At 37.0% G+C, this 26,889-nt stretch overlaps 1 protein-coding gene across 4 annotated transcripts in view; it reads left to right on the forward strand.

Annotated features, from left to right (window-relative positions):
- Positions 1 to 26,889, forward strand: part of LOC120530374 (M-protein, striated muscle-like) — a 151,468-nt gene that overhangs the window by 116,917 nt on the left and 7,662 nt on the right. For 2 of the 4 annotated variants that reach the window (XM_039754834.1, XM_039754835.1), the window contains 5 exons: positions 984 to 1,147; positions 1,304 to 1,340; positions 5,863 to 5,885; positions 6,038 to 6,093; positions 8,420 to 8,635. In XM_039754834.1, the coding sequence (XP_039610768.1) occupies positions 984 to 1,147; positions 1,304 to 1,340; positions 5,863 to 5,885; positions 6,038 to 6,093; positions 8,420 to 8,635 (496 nt within the window). Of the gene's footprint in view, positions 1 to 983; positions 1,148 to 1,303; positions 1,341 to 5,862; positions 5,886 to 6,037; positions 6,094 to 8,419; positions 9,317 to 26,889 lie in introns of those variants that run through there. The other 2 variants (XM_039754836.1, XM_039754837.1) reach the window with 1 other exon arrangement.

The following is a 26,889-nucleotide window of genomic DNA, read 5'->3' on the forward strand; positions in this document are numbered from 1 at the left end:
ACCCTCTCCTCCACAATACTCATTAATTCACTCAAAACAATCACAATAAACAATCCTCCACTCCCAGACGCGTTGGCCTCCTACCACCCAGCTCAGCTCGCTGTCTGGGAGCTCCCACAATCCTTGTATTGTCCCTGACCCGGAAGTGTTCCAATCCCCAGTCCATGTGATCCTTTATCCCTTCCGGATCAGATAAAAAGTCCTTTTCTTCACCCCGGGAAGCACGTCATTCCCCTTGTCCATATGACTCGGACGTACTTCCAGGGCGTATGGTAAGTAATCATTGTTCCTCCCTGCAGCGTCACCTAGTGGCCCCCATGGCATCCAGCAGGGCGGTGTATAAAAACTGCAATGTTCATGATGCCCTGCTGGTCTTTGGGGAAGCTCCATACTGCAGGGAGGGCTCCACCTGGCGGCTTGGGGGTATTGACCGGGATAAAAGGCCAGCCATACACCACAACTGGTATTACAAAAGGTGTGCAATTTTCTGGAACATGTCAGCTTTGCTCAGCTTCCCAAAGTCTCAAAAACAGAAATAATTTGAACAAGGAATATTTTGACTTTCAACTGTGCTTTCATATTGATTCAAAATATTAAAGCCAAAAACTCAGATAAAAGAATAAACAGCATTATTAAATAATGAAAACTATATTTTCAAGTAATGCCTATCAATCATTTCATTTTCAACCATGTTTTTGCTAAAATTTGCTTTTTCATTATTTCAATAATAACGAAACTACTACTTTTAACAAAATCAGTAGTAAACATATATATTACAATATAGCTTTCTCCTTTAATCTTTTGAGTGTTAATTTTTTTCCTTTAAATAAAAAATATTAAGTATTCAGTGTAAAATCTAACCAAGCAGGATTGACTAATCAGAATCAAAATATGGGTCAATTTTAATACATATGGTAAAATTTAATTGTGTGATATTTAAATTTTAATATTTTACTTTGTTTTATATTTTTTTATTTCTTTAGGGATTCAAAGATTTCCTACACAGACAGAGTAAAGAGTGGTGTCACTGGAGAACAGTTGTGGCTACAAATCAATGAGCCAACTGATAAAGATAAGGGCAAATATACAATCATTATATTTGATGGTAAAGATGGACTCCAGAAATCAGTAGACTTATCTGGACAAGGTAAATGACACGATGTACAAAAAATGTATTTTATAAGTAGGGAAAAATTATTATTTATGATTTCTGATTTTATACCCAAGTCATCATAATTCTATCTGTACTTTTTTACACATGTATTTAAGTACTCCAAACTAACAAAAATATCTGTTTCTGCAGCATATGATGAAGCCTATGCAGAATTCCAGAGGCTGAAGTAAGTTAGTTATTAATATGGTTTATTAAATTAGGATGTTTTAGAAATCATTAATGTCAAGTTATATTTTACAGTAATTAATGTGTATATTTGTAAACAAATCCATGTAGTACATTAGATGTTTAAAGGAAAAAGCCATTCACATTTTGACACTGAAGTGTAATCTTTGGTGGTGCAAAAATGCTAAGTGCAAATTATTCAGAAAGCTCATTTAGATGAAAGGTATGATAATGACAGCAATGCAATTTCTGTCTTTCCATTTCATCACTCATGTGGACTTAACCAGTTTGAAAGATCTTTCTTCATGAAGCCTTTCTGGGTAAAAATGAATACATTTCAGTGACTTCAGAAACAATACAGTGGTACTCAATAAACTTAAATATTGTTATGCATAGATGCCAAGCGGGCTACCTGCACAGAAATATGACAGGAGACAGCAAAAACTGAACTGAATTGAAATATTTCTAGAATCCACTCCAACTTTTTTCCCCCTGTGTGTAGACACTAAGTGGTGACATTTTAGGCAATAAAGGTTGACATCCTTCTGAGACTGGTCAGGATTTCACATTTGAGACAGCTGTAGTTACTGGACAGATTTTTTATCAATGATTGATCATTTTAAGTGATCAACAACATCTGTACAGTGGGACATTTGCATTTGTGCAAATTCAGGATAATTTTCTCCATTCTTTCAGGGTCTGGCAATAGACATGATTCACTAGACCCCAAAAAATATGTATGTGTGAGACAAAACACCCCTGAGTCAACTGGATTTTAGCAGAGGCATTTGAACAAACAAAAGAAGCAGCATGTGGTGTTAAAAGACCTAAACAGGCCCTAACATATGTTTGACATGCAGAGTTAAAAGCAAAGGAATTTTACCTGAGCCTACGAGTGCTTGATTTGATTTCAAGATCCTATGTTCCTATATGTGAGTGATGCCTGACCACATAGATCTTAGGGAGCACAAAAATTAACAGCACGATGTGGGAAAAGGGAACTTTATAAAGCACAAATACATATTGGACTAACTAGTCAAAAACAATGTGCAAGGGCATTAACAAACAAGGGATAAAAAGAAAAGGAACATCAAAATGACAGAGTATAACTTCTGCAAAATATTAGAACAGCTTTAAGAGTGAACCATGTCCTCATGCCGCCTTTTAAGGGAAAATGGCTTTAATGATATCACTTGGTGACACCCATGACCACTCCTGTGCTACTTTACAATACTGTGGCTATCGATCACCAGCCAAACAACATTTATTTTTATAGCACATTTTCATACAAATGTACCTCAAAGTGCTTTACAAGATACTAGATACAAGAAATAGTTACAAGAAAAGAAAAACCAGATAAATTAGGTAAAAATATCAATGAATAAGTAATAAAAATATATCAATATAAGTTTACATAACATAGATAAGTAGAGAAGTAGAATCTACAAACCGGATTCCAAAAAAGTTGGGACACTAAACAAATTGTGAATAAAAACTGAATGCAATGATGTGGAGATGGCAAATGTCAATATTTTATTTGTAATAGAACGTAGATGACAGATCAAACGTTTAATCCGAGTAAATGTATCATTTTAAGGGAATAATATGTTTATTCAAAATTTCACGGTGTCAACAAATCCCAAAAAAGTTGGGACAAGTAGCAATAAGAGGCTGGAAAAAGTAAATTTGAGCATAACGAAGAGCTGGAAGACCAATAAACACTAATTAGGTCAATTGGCAACATGATTGGGTATAAAAAGAGCTTCTCAGAGTGGCAGTGTCTCTCAGAAGCCAAGATGGGTAGAGGATCATCAATTCCCACAATGTTGTGCAGAAAGATAAAGGAGCAATATCAGAAAGGTGTTACCCAGCGAAAAATTGCAAAGACTTTGCATCTATCATCATCAACTGTGCATAACATCATCCGAAGATTCAGAGAATCTGGAACAATCTCTGTGCGTAAGGGTCAAGGCCGTAAAACCATACTGGATGCCCGTGATCTCCGGGCCCTTAAACGACACTGCACCACAAACAGGAATGCTACTGTAAAGGAAATCACAGAATGGGCTCAGGAATACTTCCAGAACTCCATAAAATGGAGTGTGGCAAAATGGAAGACTGTTCTGTGGTCAGACGAGTCACGATTCGAAGTTCTTTTTGGAAATCTGGGACACCATGTCATCCAGACCAAAGAGGACAAGGACAACCCAAGTTGTTATCAACGCTCAGTTCAGAAGCCTGCATCTCTGATGGTATGGGGTTGCATGAGTGCGTGTGGCATGGGCAGCTTGCATGTCTGGAAAGGCACCATCAATGCAGAAAAATATATTCAGGTTCTAGAACAACATATGCTCCCATCCAGACGTCATCTCTTTCAGGGGAGACCCTGCATTTTTCAACAAGATAATGCCAGACCACATTCTGCATCAATCACAACATCATGGCTGCATAGGAGAAGGATCCGGGTACTGAAATGGCCAGTCTGCAGTCCAGATCTTTCACCTATAGAGAACATTTGGCGCATCATAAAGAGGAAGGTGCGACAAAGAAGGCCCAAGATGATTGAACAGTTAGAGGCCTGTATTAGACAAGAATGGGAGAGCATTCCTATTTCTAAACTTGAGAAACTGGTCTCCTCGGTCCCCAGACGTCTGTTGAGTGTTGTAAGAAGAAGGGGAGATGCCACACAGTGGTGAAAATGGCCTTGTCCCAACTTTTTTGGGATTTGTTGACACCATGAAATTCTGAATCAACATATTTTTCCCTTAAAATGATAAATTTTCTCAGTTTAAACTTTTGTTCCGTGATTTATGTTCTATTCTGAATAAAATATTAGAAGTTGGCACCTCCACATCATTGCATTCAGTTTTTATTCAAGATTTGTATAGTGTCCCAACTTTTTTGGAATCCGGTTTGTAATTTATAATATTGTATTCTAAATCTCTAAAGAGTGCTTAACAAAATAACAACATAAACATAAAACAAAACAACATAACAAATTAATAAATACATTCTTATTTTATTTTTAGGGTCCACTTTTAACTTCAGGCAGGAAAAGACTTTGCAGTCACAATTAGTACATTCTTGAATACAGTATTTAATAAAAATACTGTAACAAGTATTATTTTGCTTTGTAAATATGCAACACATTTTGGAAATAATTTTTCCAATTACTTGTTTTTTTTTACCAAAACAGCCAAAGAACCCGGGATTTTCAATAGTCAAGAAAACAAATATAATTATAATTGTTTCACATACATTCATAATGGCATTCTCTCATTACACACCCCCTGTCTTTTATAACCTAATGTATGATTTTAAACATTTACTTTACATTACTTATTATATTGAGTTCATGTTAAGGACATTATAATTTGTTAAAATTTGATTAAAATTCCAATACTTTAAAGTTAATTTAAACATAATTAATACAGTGCTGAGCAGCACGGTGGCGCAGTGGTAGCGCTGCTGCCTCGCAGTAAGGAGAAATGTCTGCGTGGGTTTCCTCCTGGTGCTCCAGTTTCCTCCCACAGTCCAAAGACATGCAGGTTAGGTGCTTTGGCAATCTTAAATTGTGCTTGGTGTGTGGGTGTGTGTACCTTGTGGTGGGCTGGCGCCCTGCCCGGGATTTGTTCCTGCCTTGCACCCTGTGTTGGCTGGGATTGGCTCCAGCAAACCCCTGTGACCCTGTGTTAGGATATAGCAGGTTGGAGACTGACTGATACAGTGCTTAGGACAGTCTCCCTACATGCAGGTTGCTTTGATTAAGAGAAGTAATTATGACATTTTCAGCATTTTCACATTGAAAATTTTTGCAGTAGTTAACAATTATTTAAATTACCAAATTTTAGCAGGTCCTAAGTTATCATTTTCAAATTCTCAGGTTTAACTATATATAAGCATTACCATATTGTTATTTGTAGATTTTATTCTGTTCAGGATTAGTACATGAACACCCATAGTTAGCTTTATATTTTAACATCTTATTATTATGACACTGATTGATTGTTCAAGTGGTGCAACCAGCATTCAACATATATTATTTTAACATGATTTCAAATTACATTTTTTATGTGTCACTTGTAGCAGGATCTCAGCCAAGGACTTTACATAAGAGGAAAAAGACAGTCGACAAAAGTAAACTGCTCTTTAGCTCAATTGGGTCATCTGGTGCTTTTTGAATCAGAGGCATCAAATTTATGATCAGTTTCTTCGTACGAGGATGTGAAATAGAGATGGGTTTGTCCCTGAATGATTTCTTAACAGTGACAGATCGGTTCTTGAGTGACATATTTTCTACAGTATATTCATCGACAAAAAGCTCAATGATAAATCATGAGAGGAATACTAAATAAGCAGATTAACATATTTAAAATATAAAGTCCAAAGTCAAATAGAAATATTCCTGCACATACGTAACAAAAACTCTGTGAAGTTAGCATTAGTTAAAGTTACAGATTTACTGTTTTTCTTTAATGATGTTCAGTATGACATCTCTGATGTGTGCCATCTTCTCCCTACAGGCAAGCTGCAATAGCTGAGAGAAGTAAGTACGGCATTTTCGGGAATTTCACACTGAAAATGGTATCAATTTTTTATTTTTAAAAATAGTTATGCATACATTAACTTGTTGAGATGCATTCTTGCTGGTGATAAAGCCAAAAATATTAATATCTGTGCATTGTTTTTGTTTTTTAGACCGTGCACGAGTGGTTGGTGGTCTTCCTGATGTGGTCACCATCCAGGAGGGCAAGGTAATCTGTCATTCAAAAATATACAGGATGCTTTCTTTTCAGATATTGTTTCTTTCTGCAGTCTGCTTTAGGCATATGTTATATTTCTTACATTTCTGTAGCAGGAATCACACGCTAGTTTGAGCAACCTTTTCTTACATAGTTTTACCATGGTTACAGGAGCATATGAGTTTTGATATGTTGTTGCTGTTCTATTTAAACTTTTACGTCACTGAAGCAAGTGTACTGAATAGATAAAAAAGCCACCACTCTACTACTAGGTGCCTAGTCATGCTATCAATGTACTTCTGTAAAATAACATTGAAAATGAAACTGGAAGCAAGACAAGTAAATACATACAAAACATATAAAGGGATCTGCACCAGATATTCAGGAGTGGGTTCACACAATTGTTTATATCTATTTAAGGTGATAATCTAAATTTAGAAAAAGGGACAAAAAACAACTTTTGCATGAAATGTTGAGAGGTGATGAAAAGCTTTGAAGTATAATGAATACTTGATCTGCAAGGAGCCATTAGCTTGTCTATTCCCAAAAAAGTTTGATTCAGACTAATTCTCACCATTGTTTTACTGACATTATTAATGAAGATCCACCTTCTGCTACAGAATTCAGAATATCTTTATTGTCATTGTAACAAATACAATGAAATTAGGTGCAGTCCCTGCAGTGTCAAAATACAAGCAGCAACATCCAATATAGTTATGTCCAGGTGCTTATACTGCACTTAAGACGTGCAGTTTTCACCTGTTACTGGCTTTGGAAGGTGCACTTATAACTGTTTGGGGAATGAATTCTCATTAGAAGTAAATCACTGTATATACAATATGGGAAGTCATCATAACTTACCTTTCCACAAATCCCATGCATCAGTGTTTTTATGTTAGAAAAACAATGTATATTTAAAAGTGATGTATTTTAACTCATTCTACATTCTTATTTTGGAAAGGAATACATTATGCCCAAATCAATAGAAATCTGTCTTATTGCTGTGTATCAGCCTGAAAAGGGTTATAAGGCCATTTGTAAAAAATTATGAAGACGTCAAACGTTCCATAGTTAAGTAAGATAATATAAAAATAGAGGCAATATAATGTCCGTCCACCCCCCTACTACATTATCTGTAAGAACTGACCATATGAAGCTATTAGACATTTCAAAGTACGAGGGTAAATCAAAACGTAAAGGCAATTTAAAAATTATGAAGTAACCACAAAGGACAGACTCTGATGCAATGCAACATGTTCATGATGGCTTATGGGTAGTTTGAATATGCACAGCTCAAAACTCTGCCATTGGTTTAGTTGAAGCCAATGTCAAAGGAACATGCAGCATGGTACCATTGTTGAACAATGTGCCATAGTGAGATTGCTGTGGGCAGAAAAATTAAAACCTGCTAAAATTCACAGAAGGATATTGGTTCCATACAGAAGTGAAAATAGCATGACTAAATGTAAAGTGTATGAATGGGTAGAAAGGTTTAAAGCAGGAAGTGTAACCGAAGGAGGTCAACCATCAATATCGCACACACAAGCCCATATTGACATGGCGAACGCCTTCATCAGAGAAGACCAATGGATTACGTTCTCTGCTTCTGCTGCACATTTGAATATCACATATGGATCTGCACATGCCATAGTCCATGATGACTTGGGATACCGTAAACTTTGTGCATGATAGGTACCCAAAAAGCTTACTGATCTGCACAAGCCAACATCTTTAAGTGAATTTCAGCAGGTTTTACTCACTGTGGCCAAACAAATCTTGCACTGAAAACCCTAGTCTCCAAAAAAAAAAAACGCTCTGCCCTGCTTTGGTTTGCAAAACACAGCTTAAATAAAAAAAAAAAAGATTATTGCAGTAATATGCATTCATATTGACAGATCATACTGAGTCAAATGTGGTGTTCTCTGACAAATATTCAGAGTGTCATGTCTGGTGAATAGGTCAGCAGTCCCTTACACTAGCCCTCCAATATGACAAAGGGTAGGTGATGGATTAGATTTGCTGTGTTGCTTTAGGTTCTGGCTGTTGATGTAGCATTAACCATACTGAAATTTTCACAGTATAGTATTCTCAGAAAAAAAAAGATTGAGATAATTTGTCCAATATTATAGCAGAACCAAAACGGTTTACAAAATAGTATACATCTGAACGGTGATCTTTTAAAATAAAAAAGCACATTTAAGACAAAAGGACACTCTTGTAAATTATACTATAAGTACATTCTGTTTGTAAAGCTAGGTGAAATGTTGCTTCATCTAAAAAAAGCTATCTGCTGTTAATTGATTGATTAATACTCCTTATGTCCTTTCTTTTTTCAAAGTCTCTTAACCTGACCTGCAATATTTGGGGTGACCCAGTTCCCGAGGTTACATGGCTAAAGAATGAGCGTCAGATGGTGTCCGACAACCATTACATCCTAAAATTTGAATCAGGAAAGTTTGCCAGCTTCACTATCACTTCAGTCACAACTCAAGACTCTGGGAAGTACAGCATTGTGGTGAAAAACAAGTATGGCACGGAAAGTGGTGACTTCACTGTAAGTGTATTTATACCAGAGAATGAGGAGGAAAAAGCAATTCTTGAGGCTAAGAAAACAGAGAAGAAAAAATAAACAAAATGTATAGTGAAACAGTAGTTTTAGCAAATGGCTAAGGAATATTCAGACCATGATTGTGTGTACCTTTGTTTTATTGACATGTTTGCCTCTGCATGATAAGAATCTCATGTTTTCATTCCTTAAGAGCCATGTTCATAATACTACTACTTTAGCAATGGGTGGATTATGTATTGTATTAGTGCAACTCGGCACTCTATAGTAAACTAATTATTAAGGTTGAAACTTCTTACATGGCCATCTGAACACTGAAGACATGTTCCTTAAATTTTATCTAAAGATTTAGGTCAAATTTCCCCTTTCGTAGGGCTGCAAAGCATCCTCCATGTATAACTTGTAGCCAGTCACAGGTATGAAAAAAGTTAAAACACATACAGGTTATTCATTAAACTCTAGTGAAAGGGTGGTTAAATGACTGCTGGTCATTGGGCAAGTACTTAATTCAACACTTTTCAATTTTCTAAATTACACACAGATAAACGCCAGATGACTGTGTTTCCCTAGGATTATGGAAGCCTGGTCTATCTATTTGATTCTTCTTTTTTTAATTCACATTTTTTATCTTGCAAACATGTTCAAAAAAACGAATCATGAATCCAAAATGCACCCAAAATAATGTTATCTTTTAGTACTACTAGGGTTTAAGAAGCTTCAGGTATATATATATATATATATATATATATATATATATATATATATATATATATATATATATATATATATATATATATATATATACACCCACACACACTGTATCACTGTTTCACTACCCAGTTTTCATCCATGTTTTTTGTGATAAATGCAATCTGTTGATCATGTTAATACTTGAAGGCAGAGAAATGTCTAAACAGAGAGTGAGAGTTATTATTTTCTGAATGAGTTAGAAGAAGGCATTCAATGAATCTTTGTATAATGGATGCGAATCAGTCTTTATGCTGTATATGTTATTGGGCTTTCTTAACCATCTTGACTAAGAAAAAGTAACATTGCTACTGTATCTGAAGCCACGTTTAAATTTAACTAATAAAAGGTGCACATATCTTTTACCTCTATTTTCACTTTGTTTCACTGTGTCTTTCTTTCACTGTTTTCTGTTATTAGCTTCTAAATTCATTGCACAAATTATGAATAACTTCAGCATCACCCTTTCACCTAAATGGAACCAAAGTATAACTGACAAGCCAATAAAATAAGCATGTCACTTTTTCACACCTCTCACAAATTTTCTTATGCCTTTCTGTTCTAATGGACCAATTTTATGTTGTGTCTGAGCACACTCTGTAACCACCACCTGTCTATAAGTCTTTGGGGATGAATTAGTTGAAAAATTACTCTTGCTTATATTTTAATTTGTATGTGTACTTAACATTTAACCAAAGACACACTGTATGGGGGAAATGTATACAATATATCTTATTCATTTTGATTTTTCATCTACAGTGAAGAGGTAGGTATGTAAAAGGTGGTCAGTTGTATAAGGCTGGGAGCCCTAAGAGAACAAAAAAATGAAAATAATTGTTAATGCTGTTTATTCAAAGAAGTATAAAAACAGTTAATGCTGTATATATTCTGCTTCTGCAGTATCCTGTCGGCTGAAAAAGGGAGGGGGATGATCTTATATCTGAAAATAGCAAATCTTCACTGAACACTTACATTTTCTTCCATCAAGTTAAATAAAACACCGGAAATGAAATACAACAAAGACAGGAAACATCCTCTAACATATTGTTTGCAGAGAGAAGCCAACCCTGAATTATCCATGTTACCATTTTTTTTTTTTTGTTTTTTCATCCATCCATCTTCCAAACTTGCTTATTCTGAGCAGGGTCAAAAGCAAACTATGCCAGAAGGCATTCGGCTACAAGGCAGGAACAATCTCTGGACAGATTGACAGTCCAACACACGGTGAACACACATAAACACACACCATTAGGTCCAGTTTAGTAATGCAAATTCACCTAGCCTACATGTCTTTGGACTGTGGGTGAAAACTGGAGCACCACATTCACATGGGGAGAACATGCAAACTCCACACAGGAAGAAGGCAGGACACAACACCCAGTCTTTGTGTTGCAGAACAGTAGCACTACCACTGCACCACCATACCTCCCTCATTGTTTTTTTCTACAGTAAATCAAGCATTTAGTTTTTTTCTCAAGCAATTCCTCTGTAATTTGTTTACATTAATAACAGATCAGCATAACTGTGCGCATACCGGCCACCCCCTCAACAACAGATTTTCTTCTTGTACCAGTGATGTTATCTTACTATATTTGTCTTGTAAACTGTATGAAAAAAGGAAAGCTGGCTGAATATACTGTATATTTATATACCTGACATATCATCACCATTTTCCAGAACACTGTTGTGTCCTTTTGCTTCTAATTTGAGGCAGAAGAGCATATTTCAATATCTTATTTTCAAGAAATTGGTTTGATTTTTAGCATTCTACTGCTCAGTGTCCCATTCATGACCATAAGACATCAGTGGAACTGAGTAATGGTTGTCAAGCAAAAGTTGTTCAAGGAAGAAGAATAAAGAAGGCAGTAAAACTGCATATCATATAGCATACTGCTACAAGGGTGTTTAGAAGAAATGGGGTTCAGTCTTTCTTTTGCAGCTGACTCAGAAAAACAATATTGTTGCTCAATTTTACATGCAGTATAGAGAGCAGGACAGTATAATTACTTTCAGTGCAGAGACATTCCTGGCATTGTCTTTAATTTCGGAAAAACAATTAGTTTGTGCATCAGGTATTCATAATCTATAACCTATTAACAGGCTTTCTAGTGACATGATAATTACAATTGACAGTTCTTAATTAATCCACTAAAAATATGGATAAGTGATGAATAAAGTATTTGAGCTTGAACTTGAAATGCCACATGAAAATGTGCATTAACAATACACATTATTCCACAACACCCTGATACTTCTTTAATAGTGTAAACAAAACAAATTATCTGTATGTATTTATTGAGACTTGGAAAAGACCAATTTAACTTTAGATAAAGCCAAAATGTAGTTCTAGAATAAGATAAGTTAGGCATCATGAGAAATTTAACATATCTAACTACATAACCAAATAGAGAAAAAAAATCCAACTTAGGGTCTTGTAAAAATGCTCCTTCTGCCACATGGGCTTAAAATAATGCTTCTAATCAGGCTTAAATACCATACTGCATTTTCACACTCTGGTTTTGTCAGGCAACTGCACCCAGTTGATCCTGGCAGTATTGTTTAAAGTTGTACGTTGGAGGAAAGAGACATGAAAAAATTTAAAAAACAAAGTTTATAAGCCATTACCTTAACTATATACAGTACAAAAAAACTAAAAAGGTGAAAATAAGTGAATACACAAGTAGAAATACATGTATTAATAATAAAGAACCATTAGAGCCTACATTATTGACTTAATAACTTATAACGAAAAATTGAAAATATGCTTTCAGAAAGGTTTTCAAATTGATTAAAAATAAAAAAACCTGAAATTTCTCATTCATAAATTTATTTAGAACCTTTCCTGTTGCTATCCACATTATGTTCAGGTGCACCCTGTTTGCTTTAATGATCCTTCAGATGTGTATAAAAGCATTCAACTCAGTTGATCAAGCTGCCCTGTGGGACATACTAAGACTTTGCGGGATTCCCCCTGTGACAGATAGTGGGCGTTATCACTCCCTTGAACCCATGTCCACGACTCCAGACACCAGGTAAAAGTCCAAACAATGACTTTATTAAATTGCCACAGTGCACAAAGCACCCTCTCCTCCACTATATTCATAAACCAATCACAATAATACACAATAATCCAATCTTCCGACTCCCAGATGCGTTGCCACCCTTCCACCCAGCTCAGCTCCTCATCTGGGAGTTCCCAAAGTCCTTTTATACCCCCTGACCCAGAAGTGTTCCCAATCCCCAGTCCATCACTTCCGGGTCAGGTACAAGTCCTTTTACTTCACCCCGGAAGCACGACGCTCTTCCTTTGACGCACTTCGGGATTATAGGGCACAAATAAGTCTTCGGCCCTCCCTGCAGCTCCCTCTTGCGGCCCCTGTGGTACCCAGCAGGGCCTGAGGGTAAAAACTACAAAGTCCATGACTCCCTGCTGGTCTTATGGCACCATCTGGCGGCCTGGGGGTATTGGCCGGGATGACAAGCCGGCCATGTACCACGCTCCGAAGTTGTTAGATGTCATTGCTGGCCTGTACACTGGTTCTGTGAGTGCTGGGCAGAGTGGTGGCAGAATCTCTGTGTTTTTCCCAGTTGATTCTGGGGTTCGTCAGGGGTGTGTTCTTGTTCTTCCTACCTTGTTCAGTGCTTGCATGGACTGGGCATTGAGCAAGGTCATAGGGTCCAGCAGCTGTGGAGCATCCATTGGTGAAGAAAGATTCATTGATCTTGACTTTGCTGACGATGCTGTGATCTTCACTGAGTCATTGGAGGCTCTGATCGTAGCTCTCGAGAGACTGAACAAGGAGTCTCAGTGTCTGGGCTTGTGAGTGTCCTGGATAAAAAACAAGAACCAGGCCTTTATTGACCTCTTGGGCATAGCCATCAGCAGTGTGTCTATTTGTAGAGAGAGTGTCAACCTCATTGAAAGGTTTACTTACCTCAACAGTGACATACATGTCTCTGGTGACTCCTCCTATGAAGTCAGTAGACGGATTTGAAGAGCATGTTGGGGTCATGAGGTTGCTGGAGAGGGGTATATGACACTCCCAATATCTTTGCAAAAGGACAAAGGTACAAGACTTTATTGTCCTGATGCTTCCTGTTTTGCTATATGGTTGTGAGACATGGACGCTATTCAGTGACCTAAAATGAAGACTGGACTTCAGTACTGTGTCTCTTCGTGGTGTCCTAGGGTACCACTGGTTTGACTTTGTGTCAAATGAGCAGTTGCTCACGGAATCCTGAATGAGGCACATTACCTGCATTGTGAGTGAGTGTCAGTTACCGTACTATGGCCATGTGATGTGATTCCCCGGATTCTCATTGTTGAGGACTCAAGCGGCTGGACCAGGCCAAGGGGCCACTCACATAACACCTAGCTGCGGGAAGATAGATGGGTCATTTCTGGAGTATGGGACTGGACCGTGTGTTTGCCTTGGGGGTTGCCAACCGGGATCCTTAGTTGTTTCATCGTGGGGTGTGTGTGGCAACGTGCTGTGACAGTGCATGCTCCCAATCTCACTTCTCCTTCTCCTCTCTGAGTGTTCCCAGGAGCCCAGTGGGCTTAATAACTGAGAAATGGAAGAGGTTTGGAAGAATTTGGAATCTTCAATGAGTTGGCCGTCTGGCCAAAGTGACTAACGGGGCGAGGAGGGCTTTGGTCAGATAGGCGACCAATACCCAAATGGTCACTCTGACAGAGTTTCAGACGTCCTCTGCTGAAATGGAAGAACCCATCTGATGGACAACCATCTCATCAACACTCAATCAATCAGGCATTTATGGTGGAGTGGCTAAACAAAAGTCACTCTTGAGTAAAAGACATATGACAGTTTAGAGGACTCTGAGAGTATGAGGAAAAAGATTATCTAGTTTGATAAGAACTTCAAGCACTCAGTCTGGTAAAGACTAGGCACTGCTCATCACCTGGCTAACACAATCCCTAGAATGAAGCAGGGTGGTGGCAACATCATGCTGTGGGGGAGTTTATCTGTGGCAGGGACAGGGAAACTGCTCAGCATTGAGGGAATGATGACTGTAGCCAAATACAGACAGGTGCTGCTTAGTAATCAATAAAGTCTCCATGCCTCTTGTCAGAATGTAATAAATTAGAAAACTTAACTGAACACCAGGAAACACTTTTTGAATTCACTTGTAGTTATTCTTTTTTAGCACGCTTTACTCTTCTACGCAGTGTAAAGTACAAACCCTTACAAGTATCACATACATAAAAACACCTTTCAAAATGAACAAACACTACAACAAAAGTGCATGTCAATGGTTAATCGATTTTCATTTTCAATTTTTAACAGGGGTACACAGAGGAAAAAAAAGTGATGAACTATGAAAAGACTGTTACATTTTTGTTTTGTTATAGACAGCAACAAAATAAAGAGATTTTTTCAATTTACCCTAATAGTCTACATAAAGTACACAAGGAGCAAATGATGATGACTTTAAAGAATGCCAGCTTTTATACAGTTTCAAGGAAAAGATGGGAAATGACAGAAACGCTTTGTGTGAGCGACTGAATAATGAGGCAGGTCTCTCAAGGGCCTTACTAACATTACACTTCTGTGCAAATAGGGTTTAATGTCTTCCTCAGAAGCTGATATTGAGGGGATAACTTTTACAAATGTTAATCTAAATTTCCTTGTTCAATTAATCAAATAAAGGTAGCATATATTAGAAAGAGTTTGCACTTTACATAAAAGATATGAAGTGTCATAATTTACAACAAAGTAGCTGAAGATTTAATTTAAATCATGCAGTCAGCACTAATGCAGCTGATTAAGATATTGATTACATTTTTCTCAAAAATCGTGTCCTGAAATCTTATTAACCTCTTATTTTTTGTATATTTTAACTGTTTCTTTAAAAATTTTAAAAATTAAGAGTTCATGCTAAAAATGTTGCTCTTCTGCTCACTATCTTTTATTGACAGCTAATAAGAGGATCTTAACGCAGAAGCCAAATGAAGCAGGATTGCTTATTAAGTATGTACTTTTCATAGACAAAGTACTTAAAAGAATTAAATTAGGACACCACTACACATCTCCTAGATGATATACTTACAAGACTGCCCACTTTAATTGAGTAACCTCGTTCACAGTTCAGTTATCTCACTGAATGGCTATTCTTCTCTACTCTCCTCTGCTACTTTCAACAATTTGATTTTATCTCGGCTCTCTAAATCTATGCAGCTTCCAGTTCCAGCTGTCATTTTCAGCTCTAATTCCACACTATACGTACTGTGCGTGAATAATTCTACCTAGGACAGATGAGATACTTGAACCATATCTTAGACTTAAACATATTCAAATTACTTTTGCTTGACTTTTCCCATTGCTATACACAAAAAACATCACATGTTTAAGGCTACAAAAGGTATGTGCACTTCTAGAGGTTTTCGGTGGGTTCTTTTAAATGCTAACACAAAAATACAATATGATTTACGAATCAAAATCTGTCTAATGAAGATAGGCAATACTTACATTTATTCAATTTGTATTGTATATCCATTGTCTAAACATGTTTTTGGTCTGTTGCATAAGAAGCACAGTATGTTTCACACAATCATACTTCCATTTACAGGATACCATGCCAGTTTAGAGTTACTGCATACCTTGACAGGAAATTCAGATGAATATAGGGAGAACAAAATATAAGCACAGGGCACCTCAGCCAAAAGTTAACCAATGTCCAAGCTGTGTAAGTTATCAATGTTAACCCCCGAAACCTTAATGCTTTCATTTTACATGTAAATATATGATATAGTTTGTATGCAGCCAGAATTGCTGATGTCACAGGACGTTTAAGAGCAAAGTTTTTTCTGAGGTGAACATAAAGAAATTGTAAAGATGTTCACTTGAGAAATAAAATATTTTACATACACTATATGTAATGGGGTCTGGTGGCTTGCTTTGCAAAATACCCCAAATTAAACAGGCAGGGAACTGACATTAAAATAAGTGCAGGCTACACAAACAGCTTCATTAAATTAAAACAAATAAGACAAAACAAATTAAACAGCAAAAACTAAAAACAAATCCTAATACTGCCACCTCCCCCCCTCCACCATATCCTATGAAAAATGAAAGTCCCCAAAATGTTTTGAAGCATAATCCTCTCTCCTAATGAATCATTTGACTAGGAATTTTTCACCTAACTCTCATGACTTGTTAGGGAAAGATAACAAAATAACACAGATACATACAAACTCTACAACTGCAAAAACTGACATTTCTAAAAATTAAATTTGTTTTTAACATGTAATTCTTATTCCTCTGTCCTATATTCTATTGATAATTCAGTTTTTTGCATTAAAATTGTAAAATATTAAATGTCTAATAATCATAATAGATGGCTAACAGAAATCAACTGGGCTATGTGCTAGTATTGACAAAAATACAATAATATTTGAAGTACATATTCATATGAATGTCACTGTTTATTAAATTGTCAATAACAGCAATTGAATATATAACAATTACACGGACACAAATCTTCCAAGTGGCATCACTATGTTGCCACTATCAAATGTTAATAAACCACACTATGAAATGTGTAACATTGCTTTCAAATTTTTAAATTATGTGGAGTTTCTATGACCATATTAATGGTATGAGGACTCCACTAGCACAGAAAAATGATTTTGATATGGCTTTCTAAACTCATATGACACGGAGCTGAGACTTTAAAAAAGTACTGACAGGGTAGATATTTAGTAGGAAGTCAGCTTGAGATTACCGACCTCAACCTGGAAAAGACGAAAACTCAATAGATTTATTGCAGAGCTTGTTTTGTTCACCCAAAGCTATAAATGTCACATGTGAATACCTATTCAGCATAAGCTATCACCTGTAAAAAACACATCATGCACATTGTTATCATTTAGGTTAAAGAGCTTAAGACTTTGACCATGACAAGACTAGATTTAGTTTAAAGAGATTTATAAACAAAACACATAAAGCTAAATAAGTTATTTACTTCCAATTTCAAACAGTTAAGCAAAATAAGGCCAACAAAAAGTATAGGTCAGAATTCAAAATCCTGAAAAATAAGGCAAAATAAAGAACAAAATTCAAATAATACCACACAAAGGAAAAAAGGCTAAGAAACAAACAAATACAATAAAAGACATAAAGGCCAAGCAATACAAGAGGTGAAGTTCAAAGAATACCAAATAAACATAGCAATTACCAGACCTAAATACATGAAGTAGGAAAAGTGGAGAATGAGCCTAAAATTTTCTTATAAATGAGAGCATCAGGTGCCTGCAAAAGTAGGGGTCACTCATACTTAGTCTTCCCTACTAAAAGACAAGGCAGGAGAGGTGAAGGCCCTAATAAGGCTTGTCTCAGGAGTACTTTTGGTGCCAGTCCAGCGTACTGAGAACCACTTCCTGGCTGTATTGATTCACAAGGGGACTATGTTATGATTGTGCAAGACTGTATGATTTATTTGTTTTCATTGCAGAACAAGAATGAATATTATTTTGATTGTTCTGAATGTGTTTGTTTTTTATTGGATTTGGGTACCTCTTTGGCTTTAGCAAATTGTTAAGCATATTGTTGATAACAAAGTGCTCCATTTGTATGACAAGCCAAGACATTATGCATTGTAATGTCACAACCAGGAAGAATAAAAGACAGTCATGAAGTCATCCTGGTGTCCAAAAATTTGTATTAGGAATAAGAGTTTCACATTTTTTTCAGGGCAAAAGCTTTTTGGTATATTCTTCTGACTCCAAATTATAGTTAATGTTTTGGGCAAATTTACTTTTAATTTTGTTTTGACCTTACTTTTATGGATCTGACTTCAATTTAACTTCTTCCGCTTCCAAGTCCATAAAAAATTATTATCCCTCTGCGTTTTGCCATTCATGGCAGATCAGATTCTTGTAAATAGTTCAACTCCCAGGAACACCTGCTGGCACTTCAATCACTATAGCAGGATAGTATTGCTGCCCATTAGTGGCCTGGGGTTTTACTACTTCTTTACAATACCTTCCCAGCTGACAGTCTCTTGATATGGCATCCTGCCTAGATACAGGCAAACATAGCACTTCATGTTTTCCTCTATTTCCTTGCTCACCATTGCAAAATAAATCTTTTTCATACCAATAGGCATTTCAGGAAGGCCAATTAATGACCATCAACATGTGAAATGAATCCTTTAGTCACAGCACAAAAAGCAAATTAAAATGGTAACCTAACTAGTCCCCCTTAGACTGCAGATATAACCAAAGAATCTCATTTGTATCTTTATAGGGAGCTCAAGCCGTGGGTATCCTGAAGGTAAGCATCTAATTAATTACAAGTAGCAGTACCTTCCTTGTTTGAGGAGGGCATGGAGTATGGAGGTGAATGCAGTAATGCTGCAGTGGCATAGAAATAGTGCAAATAAGAACTGGATGTGTTTTGGGCAGCAACCTACTCCACTGTGGTACTGATGGTGAAATCAGAGATAGGCCTTCTAGTACAATTCTCTTTGGTACTGTGTTCACTCTTGACTTATTGTTATCACATTATTATTTTGATATACAGCATCTGCTGTTACTTTACCCATTTTTATTTCGGGTCAACTAGCATACTGGAGGTCCCCCATAAACACCCTTTATGTTGGCAACGATAGTCTTGTTTTTATAAAGGTTTATTTCTATATTTTATATTAACATACAGAAGACAGCCCAGTTAATGGACTTTCAAAAAACAGAATCAAAATATATTATTTTTGACAGAAACCTTCACTTAAAGCTTATGTCAACATGCAGCTTTAAGCTGAAATTGGGTGGGGGTGGGTGCTGCCAGCTGAGTAAGGAAGATTTTTGGTAAATGGCTCTTGATCTGAAACACTATTTGAGCATATCCTTTACCCTCCTCCTCCACCTTTTCTCATGAATGCACATTTCAACAGGCAACCCCAGCAACGAGTTTTAAACTTGCTCGCTTATGGCTTTTTTTTGACTGAGGCAATTTGAAAATGTAAAATGTAAATGTAAAAAGCTTATGTGAATAAAGTCATAATTTGAATAAGGCACAACATGATTGCTTCAGAATCATATGAGTGAAAAAATTGTCACTTTCTATATGTTATGTAGAGCCCTGATTTTAGTGACAACTATCACTAAGCAATTTAAAAAGGATTCATAAATAATGACATTGTAACTCTGGTGACTCCAATGGCAGCTAGTTCAACATACACTTATGTGAACCTCACTGACCTCAGAAGGGGGAGTTTTAATTACTATAAAAGGATGACATTGTCAGAGTTGGTGTGTGCATTCAATTGATGAGGCCTCAAGGCAGTACTTTGAGTCAGGCTAGCATTTTCCTGCAGGTGTAGTTATTTTTTACATTATGAAATAATAATACACAAAATGAGAGTTAAGTATGTACTATAAATGTTACATAATTTCATGTACCTAATTTATATACTGCCTTTAGAAACTGTAAAAAATATTTTCATTTTAAAATTTTCAAATATCTCAGAACTGCAAATCGCACTACTCTGCTGCATTGTGATTTTCCGGCATAAAAACAGCACGTGCACGTTTCAAAGCTACATAGCAGTATCTGATATTGATATGTTAGCAATATTCAGGAATGTCACAAGTACCATGTCTTTTAAACATCTTATTAGTTTACAATGTATGTATTTAGTTAAAAATGGCAGACACCTTTCAGCTGGCAGGACACAATTTTGAAACTACCAAGTATTTACAGAAGCATGTGAGATGAGCTAAACATCAAAGTTTCATTTCACATTCAATTTTGCAATCTCAAAATTCTATAAAAATATATATTTGGGTTAAACAGCAGCTGTGAAGAATTAATACATTTGTATTGTTTTTAATGCCTATTTTGTTTCTTTTATTGATTTTAAGCTAACCATTTCAATATTTTTTCACACTTATATCTGAAAATAATATTCCATAGCATATTTAAAAATGTGACTTGGCATTATTTAACATACCAGTCCTGGGCATGGTATTGGAGTGGGTGCTGACCTCCAGTGTATCAAAAACAATAAAGGCTAAAATCTGTATACTGTTTAGTAAACTCTGCTCTTCACAGCTATGACCCACTGGTCTTCAGTTTGTTGGAGGCAAAAGTAGACTTTCTGGGAAATGTATTGCAGGAGGAACCTGTATGGATCATTCTTGTGGTGTTCAAATGTAATTTCTGTCTGTTGTTGGCAAATATCCAGCTGGAATGTAAGATTGACAATAAAGAAAATGAGAAATTAAGCTATCCTAGCAATAGTAAATCCTAAGCAAAATGCTACATGAGATGCCAATTCATTCTTAGGTGCAATCACACCTGCCTAATTTATCACTGAACAGTTTGTCTTTCAACTACTGTATATAAAAATGTGTTTAAATTTTTAATTTAATAGATCAATAGCATCAGTCTGCGGTGGGCTGGCACCCTGCCCGGGGTTTGTTTCCTGCCTTGCACCCTGTGTTGGCTGGGATTGGCTCCAGCAAACCCCCGTGACCCTGTAGTTAGGATATAGCAGGTTGGATAATGGATGGATGGATAGCATCAGTCATTTGTCAAGCAATATCACCATCTCTGAATTTAAAAATAGATTTCTACTCTTAATTGCAAGTGAAAAATCTGTGTTACTGTACATCATAACTTGATAAATTTGCCCAGCATTAGTTTCTCCAGACTGTCCTAATTGGAGCTACCACTTTAAAGTGCATTCAAAAGAAATTTCCAAATTGGAAATCATCCAATGAATGCAGCGCTATACTTGAAAGATAGGATAAAGATGAGCAGATTAGCGGGTAACGTCAAAGAAAGCAAGAGATTTTGTGAGGTTAAATGGTCAGGTCGATAAACCACTCTGTCTTTATTTCTGTTTAGCAAATTCTTAGTAGGGCAGATAGACAGTTGTGATGCTGCCAAGTATGTCTTTCTTTACTTCAATAAAGCCCTTATGTTTAATATATTACCTTCTGGAACACTGTCCTTTTATTGCAACCAGTAGAATTTTCCATTATCATCTTGTTGAACCACTTTAATCAAGCTTCAGTGATTTTAGTATCTTTTATAACATTACCACCATGCAGCCCCAGCTTCAGACCAAATAGGTAAGGGACAACACTGAAATACTATGTGGTTGTTTAAGCATGGTGTGATAAAGTCCCAAAACATCTAACAGCTAACGATATACTCTGCAGCATTATGGGGGCTCAACATAATATTAGTGGGGCTTAACTTGGCTAAAAAAACCTCAGAGCCAGGCTTGCCACCGTAATAACATGGATCAGTTAAATATGCAACATGTGCTAAGCAACCAACACACCATCCCAGTGATCAAACACATGAAACTGCAGCATCTATGAAAAAGAAATGCAAAATCATGCTACCTGGGATCAAAATGTATAAAAGGGTGACACAAAAAAAAAAAACAAAATAATGGTAACAAAAAAATCAATAAATTATAAAACACAAATAAAACAATATTTGCACATGCATCATGACAACAGCTGTGAAAGAAGCATTGCCGTATATGATGACACTGAATTAAAATGGTGTCTCTTCAGCCCTCCCTGACTTTACGTTATTGACAAAGTTTTAGAAATTACTTTAAAATAATATTTAACTTGAAAATGCTTTGCTTTACCTGCCTTACCAGTTCAAAAAGTCCTACTATGGGTAAATAAGTCATTTACATGAACTCCAATTAATTCAGAGAAGATGTCTTAAGCCAAATATTTTTGGCTTAAGGCTTGTTGATTAAACTGGTTCTGCTTCTTCATATAAGTGGTGTTTGCATTCTTTTGTCATTTGTTAAACCTGACACAAACTTCTTATTACTTTATTAAATCCCTAGATACTAACAACTACACCTTGTGTGTCATATCTAAGCATGCTTGTTAATCTTTTTTCTAATAACTTCCCTAGTAATAACATACTTCTGGCAAGACAAGCACAGTAATGGGTGCAATTGCATTCTGGCCCAGACAAAAAAGGAGGCCCAATAACAAGTCAGTAAGTGTTATCTTATAAATCAAAACACTGCCATTTTGCCAGTAAACAGCCACAACAGCAGTTCAATAACAATAAAAAAACCAATTTGCTCTACTTAAATAAAGCAGAGGTATCAAAAATGAAAACGTATTTGTTAATATTAAACTGGATACAATGGCAACCTCTAACAGTAGAAATTAGGATATTGCTACTCAAAACCATAATGATCTTGCCAGCAAATGTTCAGCAGAGGAACTCTCTCATGTAAAATGGTCAGAGGAAACTCAATTTATTCTAATACATCTTAGAGGTAGATCACTTAGTGCTTATGTCAGCTGTAATCTACTACATAATACTAACTGAGGCACTATTTAACCTCAACTGAATACCTTTATGTGTTATACTTTTTCCCCTAGTGCTTGTGTAGGATAATTACACAGACTCTTAATTTTCAAACACATACATTTATGTTGGCTCATCACGTACCTGTGCATGACTCTTCTCCTTAACAGACTTACATACTATCTTGGGTTAGTTCCCATACTGTGTCCGTTACTGGTGGGTCCCTCTGACTCTGACAGGAAAAAGCCAGTCTGAGTATAAAAACTACAAAAATCAATTTATTTTAGGTGCTGCAAAGGAAACATAAAAACATATTGAGAGAGAAAGAGAAAAAGAGATATAGAAACCCATTTTGCTAAAACAGGAAAACGGCAAAGAAAGTCAACCAGAATGATAGAGGGCAACAAATGAGTATATACTAACGGTGTCTGAACCTCCCATTCCAATGTTTGGCCAAGAAGAGTGAGCAAAAGGCCACAGGACCTTCAGGCCAACAGGTGGCTCAGCACTGTCTGTGTCTGAGAAAGCTGTAATATTTTGCCCCATAAGGCTAAACACCAAAGACCATTATATAGAACTGTACATTCTCTGTGGGTTCTGAATGGGTCTGTGTCCTTTAAGGAAATAGGCAACTGTGCATGAGATACACAACCTTATAAGTGTTCTAATAATTGGCCTTAAAATCTACCCACCACCAGAAATGAGGTTTGGGGCTAAGACACAATAGCTCTGTGGAGTGTTTGCTAGTTGGGGTGTTGCAAGGATTAGGAAAGCTTGGTGAGGCTGGTGCAGAGAACGTTTTGCTGTCATGTAACCATGGGAAAGTGAGAAGCCTATATACTGTAGGTAGATCCAGTAAGAAAGCATTTTTTTCTTTGTTTCTTTTCATTTTCCCTGTGTTTACCTTTTCCTTTTGTGAGAAGCTACACTTAAGTTTAGGTTTGGACAGAACACAAGAATACCATTTCTGTTATGCGATTCATTATTATTTTAGATGGTGTCCACATCATCAAGAGTGCTTTTAATTTTATTATTGGATTGCTTCCTAATTTTGTTGACTCTAACCTTCTCTTTTCTAGATTTTGAAATGTACAGACTTGATGCACAAACACAGTATTGTTAGGGTTTGTTGTTGCCTTCACACCTTCTTTCCAAAACACATCTCAAAACTGAAAGTTAATCATCTGAAATTCCATATTGATGTATTATATTGATGCAGATTTATTTTGAGATTATTGACATTCAAGCAGCAGTTCTTCTCCGACTCCTGAAAAGGTCCTTCATTTAGCAGTTTTTTTTCCTTGAAGTCTAAGAAGGTGATCTTTTAGCAATGGTAGACTGCTGGGTTTTAATAAATGCATTTTGTTCAGCTATGGGAATTTGAAAAGGAGAATTTAAAAACTCTTCTAAGACTGCAGAGTCAAATAACATCACTCACAAACTAAATAGTTAAGGTAGGCACAAAATCCCTAGTGTGAAATGGATATTAAAGGCACCTATTACAGGCACAGCACATCAGCAGCTTGATTTGGGTTCAGAAAGTTGAATAAAATTCTGCAGTTCGGCACACATCCGTCAGTGAGCACTTAAACAGAAGGATGGCACAGTCATCAGCATCAGAACAAATTTGTGTTGAGTTGGTAACTTCTTCCTATATCTGCATGTTTTTTTCACATCCCCAAAAGACATGAAGGTTATTTGATGATGTGGTAATGTGAGTATGGGTGTGTGCAGGAGTGGGTAATGGACTGGCTACCTGCCCAGGCACAGTACCTGCCTTGTGTCCAATGCTGCTGGGATAGGCTCTTATACCCTTGAATTGGATTAAGTGGATCCACATCTAGGAGATAGCAGGTTGGAAAATGGATAGATCCAAATCTATTATGCCATATATGCTAGTGTGTGTGTGTGCGTGTGTTTGTGAGATGGTCATGCCATTCCCTACACCCATAGTTAGTCCCTGCCTTGCCCCTAGTTGGATTGGATTTGCTTTATTGATGCTAGTGACTTATTTGGCAATGGTATGATAGTAGTGGCCTTGAAGTATGGAGATACAATGGTTTGCCTCATGGAAACATTATAGATGTCTATAAGAATGTGCATCAGTTGGTCAGCACATTCCCTGTGTACACACCCTGGTATGTTGTTAGGACCTATAGCTTTCCATGGATTGACCAAACATCAGCTGGGTCAAAACAGAGTGCTTCATCATCCAGGCTAGAGGGGCGTTCATTGTTGATGTATTGTTCTTTTCTTCAAACTAGCTGAAGTAAGTGTTAAGTGTACTGAGGAAATCAATATTGTCATCACTGAGTGGAGGAGGAGACCTGTACTCTGTGATCACCTGTATGCCTTGCCACACACACCTGGGGTCTTTTGAATCAGTGAGGTGGTCCTGGATTTTCTGTCCATGAGCACGTTTTTCTGCTCTTAAGCAACTTTCCAGTGGCTTGTGCAGATCTAAGAGCATTTTTGCCAGCAAAAAAAGGCAGCATTTCCTGCTCTCAAAAGCTCATGCAGCTGTCTGCGCTAGGGTTTCATGTTGGCATTTGTGGCGATGTTCTTGATGCCAGTCACATCTTCCACACACTTGGATATGAATCCAATCATAGATTTGGCTTACTCCCCCAGATTGATGTGTTGGTTGTCAGTGGCAGCACTCTGAACTCTTTCCTGTCTACGCGTTCAAAACAGTCTTGGAGTGCTGAAACTGATACCTCTAGCCAAATCCTTATCTGCTGCAGACATGGCTTTCTTCTATTTAGCAGTGGCCTGTATGCTGGAATAAGGATAACAAAAGCATTATCTGAATTTCCAAGGCAGGGAGGGGGGCTGCCCTAAATGTCTGTTTGACGTTTGTGTAAACTTGGTCTAATGTGTTTTCTCCCCTGGTTGCAAAGTCCACATGTTGGTAATAATATGGTAAAACTGTTCTCAAGTTGGCTTGATTAAAGTCTCCAGCTATAATATGAACATAGTTTGGAGCAGTATTTTGCATTGCGCTGACTGACTGATACAGTATGGATAGTGCGTCTTTTGTGTTCGCACTGGGGGGAATGTATACAGCTGGAAGTAGAATAGTTGAATAGTAGAATAGTTGTCATTTTAGTGGGAGGAACTCTATATCTTTCGAACAGTGGCTTGTGACAAGTTTACTGTTGGTGCACCGATTGTTCTTAGTGTACATACACCTATATATACACCTCCTCCCAGAGACTTACTGCAGAGAGCATGGCTCCTGTCCGTAGGTAATATTGTTAGCCGATCCACATGAATGATGCTATCGGGAACAGTGAAATTTAGCCATGTCTCGGTGAAGATAAGGGCACAACAGCTTCCTGCCTTGCCTTGGGTAGTTAAATCCAGTCTCAAATTGCCAATTTTATTTTCCAGCAACAACAGAATAGATGGAAGCACAAATTTATAGGGGTTGGCCTTTAGTCTAACGCCGATACCCACTTGATTGCTGTGTTTGAGTGGTCTCTCACACTGTTTGTGTCACTTACTGCTGCAGTCAGCGATGGCAGAAGATCTTGCCGGTGTAAAATTACCATTTTATGGAGTGTTTTGAGTTGTAAGACTAATAAACCTAAGTTAAGTTGTTTGATAACTGTGATGCACAATGTCTGAGCAAAGTACACTGTTTGTAGACTAATCTCATATTTATCTGTGTAGAAGCAGATAGTACATTTAACGTAAATCACACATTGCTGTTGGGAGCTGGAGTGGCTGCTGTCATACCAGGCCCAGGCATACACATTCCTGAAACTAATTTGTTTTCAAAAATCCTTCTATATAAAAGCGGTTGGGATTGTCCTTCCGTCCCGTGAGTGCTATGCAGGCGTGGAGTTTCACACACGCCCCGTCCATTTTGCAATGCACGATGGGATTTTTAGTTTTGTTTTTCCAGGTAAAAGATGATTTTCTACTCCAGACTGTGCGATATCTTCTTCTTCTTTCTTACTATATAAAAGCGGTCGGGATTGTCCTTCCGTCCCGTGAGTGGAAAGCATAGCGGTTTTCCCCTTATCACAGACTTACTACTTGCAGCTTGCGGTACGAAGCGACATGATGTGAGCTGAGTTCTGGTGTTCCCATCGTTTCCTTGCTTTTGTGCGCGATGCGCTGGAAAAATAGACAAAATGATGTCTCTGGAAATAATTCATGTTG

The sequence above is a fragment of the Polypterus senegalus genome, chromosome 5 (assembly GCF_016835505.1).
Source record: "Polypterus senegalus isolate Bchr_013 chromosome 5, ASM1683550v1, whole genome shotgun sequence".
NCBI classification, from domain to species: domain Eukaryota; kingdom Metazoa; phylum Chordata; class Cladistia; order Polypteriformes; family Polypteridae; genus Polypterus; species Polypterus senegalus.